Source organism: Ctenocephalides felis, unplaced genomic scaffold (genome assembly GCF_003426905.1).
Source record: "Ctenocephalides felis isolate EL2017-DRISC unplaced genomic scaffold, ASM342690v1 CF-g0.4_SCAFFOLD_00845, whole genome shotgun sequence".
Lineage (NCBI taxonomy): Eukaryota > Metazoa > Arthropoda > Insecta > Siphonaptera > Pulicidae > Ctenocephalides > Ctenocephalides felis.
Window position 1 is genome coordinate 46,121,733 of NW_020536999.1, and position 13,768 is coordinate 46,135,500.

The window sequence follows — 13,768 nt, forward strand, 5'->3', positions numbered from 1 at the left end:
AAGTCATAAGCACCTGTAATAAGACTAAAAATTTATTCTAAGGATATCACATCTGAAATAGGATTTTATGTTTTTACTACTAGACAAGTAACATTAAATATGTATATGTACAGCCGATTTAATGTTAATAAAAAAGCGTGAAGAGTAGTCCATGGTTTTAACTTGACATCATTTCCAATTAGAGTAAAGCACTCTATGGTTTATGATTTATAAATCTAAATTTTATCTATTTTTTTCTAACAGAATAAATTAAAGTGCCTAGCACAAAATTTTCAAGTTGTTCACAGTCAAAAATTTGCGTTCCGGTTAAAAATTATACAAAACTTTAAAATTCAAGAATATATACTAGTTTGTACAAAGACTTCGTTTAAAAATCCATGGATAGATCTTTAAATATTTGATAAAAATAAAACGACAAAAACGTTGTTTAAAAACCCATTGATAATCTTTGAATATTTGATAAAATAAGAGAGCAAAATCTTTTGTTTAAAAATCCATGAATATTTGATAAAATTAAAACGGCAAAAATTTTGATAAAAAACCATGGATAAATATCTTTATAATTTGCCTCTAAAGCCATCATTAAACCAAATTGAACAAACAGGATACAGCTATGGGGATCAACTTTCAACTAAAACGCTTTAATAATTCAAAGATTTCAAAACAAGTTATTAAAAGAAATTTGAAAAACCAAAATATGTTCCAAATTGACACAAAGCACAGGCACTAGCACAGTTAAGAATGAAATAATAGCTTTCTCACACAAATATAAAAATCGTTTAGTTGATCACCCAACTTGCTCGCCAGAAAACTTCAGAACAACTCTACCAGGGCCAGATTAAAAAGAAAATTTCTTCTGCATTTAATCAACAATAGATAAGACCTTCGACTGAAAATGGGTCAGATGATTTGTATTCTGCCAACGCCTTCAGATTTACGTCATATATTTTACTTCTAGTACTAGAAGTTACTAGTACAGGGCGTTTTATTTTTATCAAATATTCAAAGATATCATTTTTATTATAATTATTATTTTAATAATTTTAAAACTGTTCTGGAACAGACGTAAAAACGTTAAAAAAAGGTTAAAAAAAGATATCTTTGAATATTAGATAAAAATAAAACCCCCTGACGCTTTGCTGTGCCATGCTTATTTACATTTATGTATACATCGTATTCAAATATTGTCTGTGCCTAGGCTTATTAACTTCCCGAAGGACATTTCAAGCCATTCTGAATCGAATGAGACCAAATTTGGAAAATGCGTGTATGTGAACAGATTTTTTGCCGTAAATCGACGTTTTCTCAAGAACGGCTGGACCGATTTCAAAAATTTAAAAGCCATTCGATGTATCTCGATGAGGACTGTTATTTGTCAGTTTTGTGCGACGATCGGCCAAGCCGTTTCTTTATAAATCGCAAAAAAGTGAAAAACTTTTCGTCTACGTTTTAGCCCGCAATTCTGAATCGATTTTGAAAATTCAAAAACCGTTAAAAAGATATTGGTTGGAAATTGTGCTGATTAGTTTTGGTAGAGATCGGCCGGGCCGTTTTCTTGTAATAAAGTTAAAAAAAAAAAATGACGATTTTTATGATTATTTTTTTGGCGGTAGATACCATAGTCTTCTAGATTAGACTAAAATATTACGGCCCTACGACAACTCGTTTAGCTTTAAAAATTCGTCAAAGTTTGCAAAAATTAGTATGGCTTTTTTGGCATTTGTCAAAATTAGATCTTTTATCAACGTTTGCTCAAAAACGCCAGAACCGATTTCAAAAATTTTAAAATCATTTGATGTATCTCGATGAGGATTATCGTTTCTCAGTTTTGTGCGACGATCGGCTGAGCCGTTTCTTTGTAATTTGGAAAAAAATGTTAAACTTTTTGTCCAAATTTAAGCTCATACTACCAAATCGATTTTAAAAAATCAAAAACTGTTCGAAAGATATTAGTTGGGAATGATACTGATTATAGTTTTAGGTGAAATCTACCGAGCCGTTTTCTTATTGTAATTAACATCTAACACCCACCAAATACTTGCAGAGAGAAACAAATAATCATTCACTAAATAACATAATTAAAATAGAGAAATGCAAACTAATACACAAAATGAAATTTAACCGAATTAAAACAAGTGCAACAATAGACACAAATCAAGATATACATGAACACTACACGAGACAACACAACAATTTTCACATTGAACGCAATAGAAAAAAGAATTTGAGAGAAAATGTCATATGGAGTGCTACCAAAATATATAACGAATTGCCAGACTATATTAAGATGACCAATGATAATGATAATTTAAAAGAAAAATAAAGAAGTACTATATGGAAATTGAAGAAAAAGAAGACTGAAGAGTTATATATAGATATTATATTAATGAAATAATATTATAGTCAAATGAAATGTAAATATTATATGAAAACTGTTTTTCATAATCTCTCATACCAGGCACCTCTGTCTGACTGAGATATGAAAATAATGTATATATGTAAATAAATAAATAAAACATAAAAAAAAACTGTTGAAACAAAAATTGAAGCCGATTTTCATGGAACTTTTTCTGGGCCATATATATCATGATCTTATAGAACGTACTGAAATATTACGAACTTACGACAAGTAGTTCAATTTTAAAAATTCATCAAAGTTTGAGAAAATGAGTAGTTTTTTTTTGACATTTGTTAAAATTAAAATTAGACGATTTACTTGGTATAACGATAAGGTACTTGGTCTTAAAGAACATACTAAACAATTAAAGTCATACAAAAAACTGGCTCAATTATAAAAATTATTGATTCTTGAAAATTTGCTTTTAAAAAATACTCCGACCGGGTTGACGTGTTCGATTTTCAATAATGTGTAATAAATCCACTTCGAATACTTTTAACTACTCATAAATTAATTTATCTATCATGGATTAAGTCGATTATTTACACAAATTGGGAAGTTCATGTAACTTGCCTCAAGGCTAAATACCAATACCAACTAGTTCATAGATAAGTAAACATAACTAGTTTATGTTTTCTATCGATTGACAGATGGCACTGCCATCATGACAGCCGAAGTTTGACATTAAATGCAAGGTTTAAAATTCTGAAGCGCTTAATGTATTTCGAGTCAGTGTTGTTTTGTTTATTAATATAAATATATTATGTATATAACTAAATAGTGCTCGAAAAACAATAATAATGACTGATAAAAGTGATCGGGAAAAATCCGATAAAGTTAATATAAGCAATCAGGTTAAACAATGTACCTAAAGACGCCCAAGTTGTTGTTGCTATTTTAAAAGATATGGGAATATCAGAATATGAGCCTCGAGTTATTAATCAATTGTTGGAATTTACCTATCGTATGTATATTTTTTAGACTCAAACAAACTTCAACCATTACAAACTGTGGTTATCAACAAACATAACCTAAACAAGTTTTATTTATTATAACATTGAATAAAAAATTTGAATTCAAAGTGAATTTATTTGTTCGGTACGAATTGAATAATTAGTCTCTTATTCAATGGTTATCTGTCCATGTATTAATTATTTAGTACAAATATTTATTCAATTACAGAATTCATTGAATCAACTTGGTAGATATCATTGAACTTATAACATTTACAATTCAAGTTAATTATTTAATAAATTATTAAAAGTAGTCTTAATTTGTGACATCTCATATATCCACTTTTTTTAACACTTTATCCACCAAGAATGAAAGCTATGTATTATATCAAACCATAATAATTTTTATATTAACTTTTTTAATATATTGTACAAAGGATACGTCACATGCATTTTGGATGATGCTAGAGTATATGCAAATCATTCTAATCATCAGAACAAAAAAAGTATTGACCTTAAAGACGAAAAGCTAGCAGTACAAATGATTGCGGAAAGAGCTTTTACAACACCACTACCTCGAGAAGTAAGTTTGATTTGAAGTGATTAATGAAATTTGAATTCATGATTTCTTCAAATGAAATCTCTATAATATTTATTAAGAATTAAAATAGTAAAATAAAATATAGTAAACTAATATATAATACCAATTTCAAGTAAATACTTTAGTTATGTATGTTTAAATACTATACTAATTAATATCTATTATTAAGACACTTATAGAGATGGCAAGATCAAAAAATAGTACTCCTCTACCACTTGTGAAGCCTCATTGCGGTCTTCGATTGCCTCCAGATCGATATTGTCTTTCATCTTGCAATTTTAAATTGCGTACAAATGTACTAAACACAAAAAAAGTAAGTTAAAATGTGTCAAAATATTAGAACTTCTTTCACAGAAAGTTTTTTTAATTCAAGGCCAAGTCTGAAGCACGTAACATAAATAAAGGCGCATCTAAGAATTCAAACTTACTTCATGCTTCAATAAAGAGGCAGCCTGGCCAAACAACTCTGCCAACTACGACCAAAATGCAGACTGTCTCTGTTCCGAAGCCAGTATTCAAGTTCAGTGCAAATCAACCTCAGCAACCTAAAAATAAACAGGTGAATTATTATATTATATATATATATATAATGTAATGTATAATATAAATAATATTTTTTTTATCTTTCAACAGCCGATTAAAGTTGAAGTAAGCTCAGAAAATATGAATCCAGGCCAAGTTAATACAGCCAAAAGAAAAAGAGAAGATGAAACTGATATTGTCATATGATTATAATTTATATTGTTTATGGACTTATTAATAATTTAAATTTTACAATGTTTGAATATCTCTATTGAAAACAGATAGTTCTTCTATATTTTCTTTCAATACTTATTTGAATATATAGTATTTTTGCAAGAAAATTTATGTAAAATATTTTGTTTCAATTAGCTATTCTTTAATTAAAGTTACGTAAATATTTTTATTAGTGATATTTTTGTCATTATTTTTTTTTATTTCTTATAAAATGCTCCAGAAAAAATTAAAACTATTGTGTTAATTCTTACAACCATTTAGAATAATAAGAATTGTGTACCTAATATATATGATTTCAATGTAAAACAGCAGAAAACAATTCCTGGTCTTTCTGACATTGAACAAATAGAAAAGTATTTTATACTTCATAATTTTTTATCCGAATTTATAATAAAAAAAAATGTATTTTCAAATTCAAATCCAAATCCATTTATCATCTGAAGGCTTTTTTTAAACTTTGCAGGTCATAAGAATGCTATAATGTGATTTACAAGAAATTATAGAAATAAATTAGTGAAGGTGGCATTTAGCCTTAAGGCAAGTTGCATAAGCTTCCCGAAATGTATAATAATTGACTAAAACCAAAATTGAGCATTAGATATTCAGATAAAATTTTGAACTTATTTCTAAAATAAAGTTCTCGCTTTCAATTAAATCTAAACATTGCGATTTCCAATTCAATTTTCTCAAACACAATTTAAATTACCTGTAATTATAATATATATATTGTACTAACACGTGGTTGTATGTCCAAAAATTGTAGTATGTTTACTAAAATTTTAATGAATTGACAATGTTTGACTCATCACATCACAAAAGCTACTTTTTACAGGAATTTTGACCATGATATTTTAGCAAACTTAATAAATTATAATTTAAATATATAAATTAGATGAATTTTTAAAATTAAACTACTTGCCGTAGGGACGTAAGATTTTAGTATGTTCTCTGGGACCATGATGTCTAACAATATAAAAATTTCATCGATTTTTTTTTGTTTCAACGGTTAATTCCAAAGAAACGAAACGGCCGATCTTTGTCCCAAAATGATCAGCAGGACTCCCAAATAAATCTTTCCAATAGTATTTGAATTTTAAATTCTGTTCAGAATTTTTAGCTAAAACGTGGACAGACAAATTTTATCGAATGGTTGTTAAATTTTTGAAATCGACTCAGCCAAGTTTCATTAAAATTGTCTGATTTTTTTTCAATAGTTAATTACAAGAATACTTGCGGATTTTTACCAAAAACTAATTAGTATATACTAAGAAAGATATTGGTTGGAAAATATATATATTTCCCAACCAATATCTTTCAGACAGTTTTTGAATTTTTAAAATCGATTCAGGATTGCAGTCAGCCTAAAACGTGGACGAAATTTTTTTCGCTTTTCTGCTATTAATAAAAAACGACTTGGCTTATCGTCGTGCAAAACTGGCAACACTAGTTCTTATCGAGTTACACTTTTTCCAAATTTGGTCTCATTCAGAATGGCGATCGAGAAAACATAAAATGAGCAAAACGTGTTTGATGAAAACAATTGTTTTTCTTTTTTCTTTCAAAACTTTTCCTTTGGATAATCAACAAATAAAATTAATGCATTTAATTATGTAATACAGGAGTAAAATATGAACTAAAACTAAATATATAAGCATAACATTTTACAGCACATAAATATTTATCGCTTTAATTTTCTTACTTATTCTCATTTCTATATATTATTCACAATTGTGAATTTACCCTTAAGGAAGTTAATTACTTAAGTAATTAACTTCCCTTAGGGTAAGTTATAGTAATCGCAAAAAATATAAATAAAAATGTTTATATATCTTTACGTTTCAGAAGTTTCTGAAAATTTTGGCGTAACTTAGAAAAACTGGATGTATGTGTGTGAGTGTTTATTTATGTGTGTGTGTGTGTGCGGATACAAATTTTTTGTCGTCGATTTTGCGAATACGGATTAACGGATTTAAATATTCAAAAAACCTTCGATTCGTGCTGATTAGTTTTTGACAAAGGCAGGTCTAGCCGTTTCGGAGTTACGGGGCAAAAACTGCCAAAACTGGTATTTCAGTTTTTGAGATAACGGAGCGTCCGATTTAAATAATTCAAAAAGCATTTTACTTGTATTGACGAAATGAACAACTGGTGAAATTTTTTGTAAAGACAGGTCCAGCGTCTCCGAAGATCCAATAAAAAATTGAAAAATAATGCCATTTGGTGGTCAAAACTGAACATTTATGTACATCGTATTATCAGAAATTTTATAAAGATTGTAATAATAAGTACAAATTTTGTGTATATTTGTGTATGGGTTCCGTACCAATGTTTAGGCGTTGGACGACTACGCGGCGCTCACGCGCTTTTGTTATTTCGACTCCAAATCAGCTATGCAGTGCGATTGCTTAAAAAAATTATCAAAACTTTCAAAATAATTCGAAATACAAAAAAAATCAAAATATAAATAAATCAAATTTTTCAAAAAAGTTATTTTTTTTTAAATTTCAAAATTTCTCAAGAATCTAATTTTTTCCAAGTTTTGCAAAGTTTTTTTTAATAAATTAGTTTTCGGTACGGGAAGTTCCAGCAATTTGCCCAAAGGCACGATGCCGTACACCACTAGTTTATAATAGATTTCCTAATCCTCTAGCAGCAGTTCTGGACCTACCCCCGGCAATCTTCCAGCAACCGCCGCCGTCAAACGAGTTTCCCCGCACGGAGGCGCGTGCACGCGTATACAAAGCGCGGTGTCCGCTACGAAGAACCCAGTGCGCCAACAATATTTGCAGAGTTAAGATGTTCACATATAAAAATTGTTTTCCTTCCACTCATTATCGGTGACCACTAAGGAAACGTGCGATTTTCCTTATTATCTCCCACAAATAACGAACTGTGTTTTGTGTATGTTATTTTGTTGCATGGTACTGTCTTTATAGATTAAAGTGCTCACTTGAACTATTTTTTGTGATAGATTTAAAAAGTGTGAATTTTTCACCATGGGTGCAACTAAGCATTTATTATTTTTGTGATGACTAGTCTGACTTTGGTAAGTTTTTATTTTTTAAAAAAGGATTGTAAATAATTGCATAAATTAATGCAAAATATATTTGTTAATATTTTAATAATTATGATTTTTTCATAATTTAAATTATGGTTGTATATATGTAATGATTAATTGTCTGATTTTAAAATTAATATTAATTTTAAAAACTAATTAAAATAAATTCTTACCAAAATAATATTATAATCATTTTTCCAAGAAGAAACAAATTATTCTGAATAATATAGACCTTAATATACTTATTATTAAACATACACATGAATAATAATAAATGGTCTGCCCGAAGGCAGGTCCATGGTGTGAGAGCACCAAAAATCAATTATTTTCTTGCCCTTCCTTGTTTTTATTCCCATTACTATTCACTTTTATGCATTTTTCTTTAAAAATTTTTGCTTTCATGTTTCTCGGTCTTCCCAATCCTTTTAATCCTAGTTCTATTCTACCTTTGACATCCTTTGGGAAGCAGACTGGGTCCAATCCAGTTTCTTTTCCTTTGCAGGATCGTGTCCAGTAGAGTTTTTTACATTCATTACACGTATATTATATATAATTTAAAAATAAAATCATTGAGAAAACATTGTGCGATAAGGAACAATATTTCTATTTTATTACTTTTTATTCACTTTTGTGCATTTTTCTTTCCAAATTTCTGCTTCCATGTTTCCTGATCCTGTGCTTCGGCTTTTGGTTTCCTGAATGTTCTCTTCTTCCTAATCCTATTAGTCTTTTTATTCTACCTTCGACATCCTGTAAGAAGTAGACTGAATCCAATCCAGTTTCCTTTCCTTTACAGGATCGTGCCCAGTAGAGTTTTTACATACATACACACGTATACATGGCCGGTCCTACTTTGAATGCAATGCATGAAAAAATGCGGGCGCACGCCTTAGGGGGCGCCAAAACGAGATTCGGATATGAAATGCATAATATACGGTTTTCTTTTACTAATCCTGGACAATATTTTTCAATTTTAACTTTAGAACAACAAAACATATACTTCGGTATTATGATATCAATTAGGAAAAGTTTACTATGCAATTTTAGACATTTTAATAAATGAAAAATTAAATTAAAGTAATCCAACATGAAGAACCACCAAGCTCTCTATGATTTGCTCAATATAATAAATGGCATAAAAACCCCCAAAGTAAAATGTTTCCAAACTCAAATATTAATATTACATATGCGTTAGAAAAAAATGAAAATTTGAGAATATTCTTGCAAGCAATAATGAACAAACTGAAATTTTTGGATGTACGAAAATGTATGGATTGAAAATAAGAATTTAAAAATAATTCGGTAGTGCGACAACGATAGAAGGCACTACAATTGGATTATGAGCACCCGCAAATCGGCTTCATCTTCTATATAAAATTAAAATCAATGTATTTTATGCACATTTATATTATATCTAATTTTTGTGTACTAAATCCAGATTTATTTAAAATTATTTAAAAAATTAACCTAAATGTTTATATAATTTTTATGATAAATTGTTCAAAAAGTTAAAATCATAGGTGGGACGCGCCAGAAAAAAATTAGCTTGCGGGCGCTGAGTACCCCAGGACCGGCCCTGCACGTATATATAATTTTTTTAAAAAATCATTTTGAGAACATCGTGCGATTAGAAACAATATTTTTATTTTATTACACTGTATTTGAAATTTATTCTTTAATGCGTTCTAAAGCACTCAATGCAAACAAATAAAGCATCTAAATAAACGTTATTCTTGCAATTGCAATTTGAATATGCTCTGAGTCATTATATGATGAGTTTTCTTTATAATAGGAAACTAAGCCCAATTGAGCTTAAATACCTCTATTTTAAGAAAATTTTGTAATTGGTAGGTACATGTCTATCAATATATGGCAAAAGTTTAGCATTTAATTAATTTGATCATATAATAAATATATTTATATATATAATATAAAATTATATATATAAATATTTAACCTCTATTAATACTATAAGTCAAAATATATTTAAATTGGTAGTAATTCTTACAGGTGTACGCACATATAACAAATAGGAAAATTACCACACTAATCACTTCTAAACTTTGAGAGTCGAAAGCTCTACATATCAATATTCATGATAGCATTATCCACATATATATAATATAATATTTTATCTGCAAGGCTTTCGCTTAATTTGGTGAGAAAAATATTTTTAGTCATTGGGCCATCCACTTACATTTTTAATATAAGAATTTGTTCATGATATTATAGAATATGCAATATTGAAATTCCGTAGAACCATGTAATTTCCTTATTACCAGATTACCTTCTTCTTCACTTCATTATTTTAAAATATACTTATCAATGAGATATTACGTGATATGTCTATCATTTCAATTATAACAAACATTTCACACAAGAACTAATTATTCGATATCATTCTATTATTTTACGATACTGTCCATCATTACTACAAACATACCACGAAATGATTGATTGGTAATGGAATATTTTTATTAGAACTGTAAATATTATTTTGTCGTTTTGACGGATGTAAATTTATATAATGATGATCCAAGATCTGATCTGACAAGATTCAAAAACATCCATCATTGGAATGTTTATAAGACGAAATATTTTTGCTATCAATGAAATTTTTGATAATCAATAAAAACATATAGTGAGATACAATTATCTTCCCAAATTGTTTTAATATTGCATTAATTAATATTGATAAGAAGCTTTCGACTCTCAAAGTTTAGAATTGATTAGTGTGGTAATTTTTTCTATTTGTTATCTGCATTGTACACCTATAAGAGTAACTACCAGTTTAAATATATTTTGACTTATAGTATTAATAGAGTTTAAATATTTATATACACAATTTATTATATAAAATTATTATTAAATAATCAAAGTGAAATATTGATTTTAATAAAATACAGTTTCATACACTTGGCTTGTATTGTTGATTGATAGAATTTAAATATTTATTTTAGTATTTTAGTATAGCAACATGAGTATGTTTAAGAAAATTACTCTATAACCAAAACGAATATTTATAATTTCATTGGAATTGGTTTCTCTGTGCTGGTCTTAAAAAAGAAAATCATATTTTCATATATTGCAACTTGATCTTTAGCTAAATTAATTACAATTTATAGATGATAGACACGGATAAGAAGCGATCTTGAAGCTGATGCGTTTCCTATTTATTAGAAAAGAAAATTAGCAGGTGAAGCATAAGGATAGCGAAAGTCTTCGTAGGAATTATTTTGAATTGTATATTATCAAAGAATAGAAACCGGTCCTTGCATTAACAGAAGGGATTGTAGTAAGATTCGCATTCTTCAGCATTAAAGACTAGTTTCACGCATATATTTTATGTTTTTCTTTTGCTCTTCCGCTCTTATAATTTATGATAGTTCCTACGCCAAAGAAAAATTAGAAGAACCTAGTAACCAGCAAGAACACTTTCCTGACTACATTTTGCATTTTTAAGTCCACAAACTAACAAAAAAAAAATTAATACTATTGGGACACAAAATGTAGATTTGTGCCACTTTTATCTTCCTTAGTCGTAATAAATTGTCGAACTTTAATGCTTAAATCAAAAACAGACAGAGCAAAATTATCAATACCTCATTTGTGATGGTGAGACATACAACAAGAGCGCACAATAATTTTGTTCTTTAAAACAATGCCGACAGATATTTTTTTTGTTTAAAAACTGTGAACAGAAGAATTCTTCACTCCGTTTTACAATATCTGTTTTTTACTATTATGTTTTTAAATAGCGATAAGAACTTAAGAACCTATAAACTGCTGTGATGATTTTTCTTAACAATGTGGCGTTTTCAGAAGACAAACCAGAAATGGCTTATCTCTACTTTAATTTCAATTACTCAATTAGTGAAGATTTTTTATAATATCTAATAAAACCAATAATTCCAATGAATTTTGAAGAACAAATATAATGGTAAAATAATTAAGCTTTAAAATAATTAATATTGTTAATATTAACGTTTAGATAGAGCGCAATTCAATTCAATATTAAGAGCTAAAACTTCAGAGAATTATTTTTTATCTATTTGGAACCATTGAGCCCCATAGGAGCAAGGAAATTCGAAAATGATCATTTTAAGGACCACCCTAATATATATATATATGTCCATATATATATATATATATATATATATATATATATATATATATGTATATATATTTGATCTTGCTTGGCTATTAGCACGTTCAGTTAGTTTAAAATTAAAAAACTTTTGGCTATGTCCAATTATGAGAATCTGATCGATTGTATTAATATTTGTGAAATTAAGAGTAATAGTCATAGATAAACGAGTATAAATGGAAATAGTACACTTTATCATACATACGAGTATGCACGCTCGACATTTGTATGAATATAGAGGATTAATATTTAATTGTAAACATATTAAAGAATGCACGTATGCACGCTCGACATTTGTATGAATATAGAGGATTAATATTTAATTGTAAACATATTAAAGAACACGAAAAATTATTACTATCATTATGAAAATAAAGTAATTAACATTTTGAATCGACAGAGCGTATCGTTTGATTAACATATGCAATAACGAAATAGAGATGTAGTGCATAGAAGGCAAAGAAAATTGAATAGTCGTTTTGCTCGCCTGATCAAAAACAGTTAACTATAATATGATTCATTCCTTTGTATCTGAGGTATGTTAGATACCATTATGATTCCTCCTGAATTTCCGCTATGCATATCGCCTAAGAAACGAACGATGCACGATACGAGACGACCCAGTGCAAACATATGAATGCTTTGGGAAAAAAGTCAGTTTTTATCCGATAATTAGAACCCAAAAATCTTCTTTTATTTAATATTTCTCATCTTCGACTTAACGATTAATTGAATAAATTTTGAATGTATACGTTTTAATAGGTAAATACAATTTCTTGCATTAATATTCCTCTTTACTCCGCCTCATGCACTTTGTCCATAAAGAAAAGTATAATATAAATGTATTACACAATTTTATTTTTTATTATTATAAATAAAATTCTATAAATCTCAAATTAATTATAGCCCATACTCATATTAATTAATAATACTAGATACAATTTATTATAATTAAATAATCAGAAATTGATGATTCTTCAAGTTGATCTGTAAACTGTAGTGCTTGTTTTTAGGCATAAATTCATAAATAAGTCAGAATATAGAACAATGATCAACACAAATGACAGCAATGCATTAATTCATTTTCTACTTGTTCTTCTAAATTAGTTTAAATTATTGGCTTGGATGTATTTATCAAATCTACCAAAAAATTATTCAATAGTCACGCTAAGTTATAAACACGCTAAGTTAAAAAACAAATGGAATTTTACCCATGTTTTTTTCATGAAAACTTCGGTCGGGGTGTGGTCTATCATGAAGTTTATTAAAAACTAGAACTTCAGAAATTTTTTTTATCAATTTGGAAAATTGAGCCCCTGGGAACTCCGTAGTCCATATTAAGGACTACCCTAATATATATATATATATATATATATATATTTAATTTTATCAATGATTAAGATTTAATAAAAATAGTTATGTATTATTTTACACTACTGTTCACTTGCAAAATTCGTTAATATTTCTCATACAAAATCTTGTACCTATATAAATACCAATTAATGATATGATAATCCTATACTAATCGTCTCTTATGATCTAAACCATTTATATGTTTTTTTTCGCTATTAACACGACTATAAGATTTCAGCACATGCTAATCCGCGTTAATGAACGTTTAATTGGCTGTAGCGTTGAACTCTGACTCTTGTCGTTTAATAATTAGGAATATTTTCACAGATAAAATCTATAAAAATCGAAGTGGGACATTTAAATAACAGTAAATTTATATCTGCAATCTGAGAAGAATGTACCTTCATAAAAAATGAATAACCGTATCAAATTGCTGTGTAAAAAATTATCAATAAACTGTAAAAAAATATTTAATAATACCTCGATTCAAAATTAGCGTGTT

General features: G+C 28.1%; 1 protein-coding gene across 1 annotated transcript; it reads left to right on the top strand.

Moving 5' to 3' along the window:
• Positions 1–3,266: 3,266 nt before the first annotated feature.
• Positions 3,267–4,681, top strand: LOC113384137 (transcription initiation factor TFIID subunit 9-like). The gene is made up of 5 exons (XM_026622087.1): positions 3,267–3,362; positions 3,789–3,934; positions 4,122–4,265; positions 4,326–4,511; positions 4,586–4,681. Exons 1-5 carry the CDS (start codon positions 3,305–3,307, stop codon positions 4,679–4,681), a joined length of 630 nt encoding a protein of 209 aa, XP_026477872.1. The 5' UTR covers positions 3,267–3,304.
• The last annotated feature ends 9,087 nt before the right edge of the window (positions 4,682–13,768 follow it).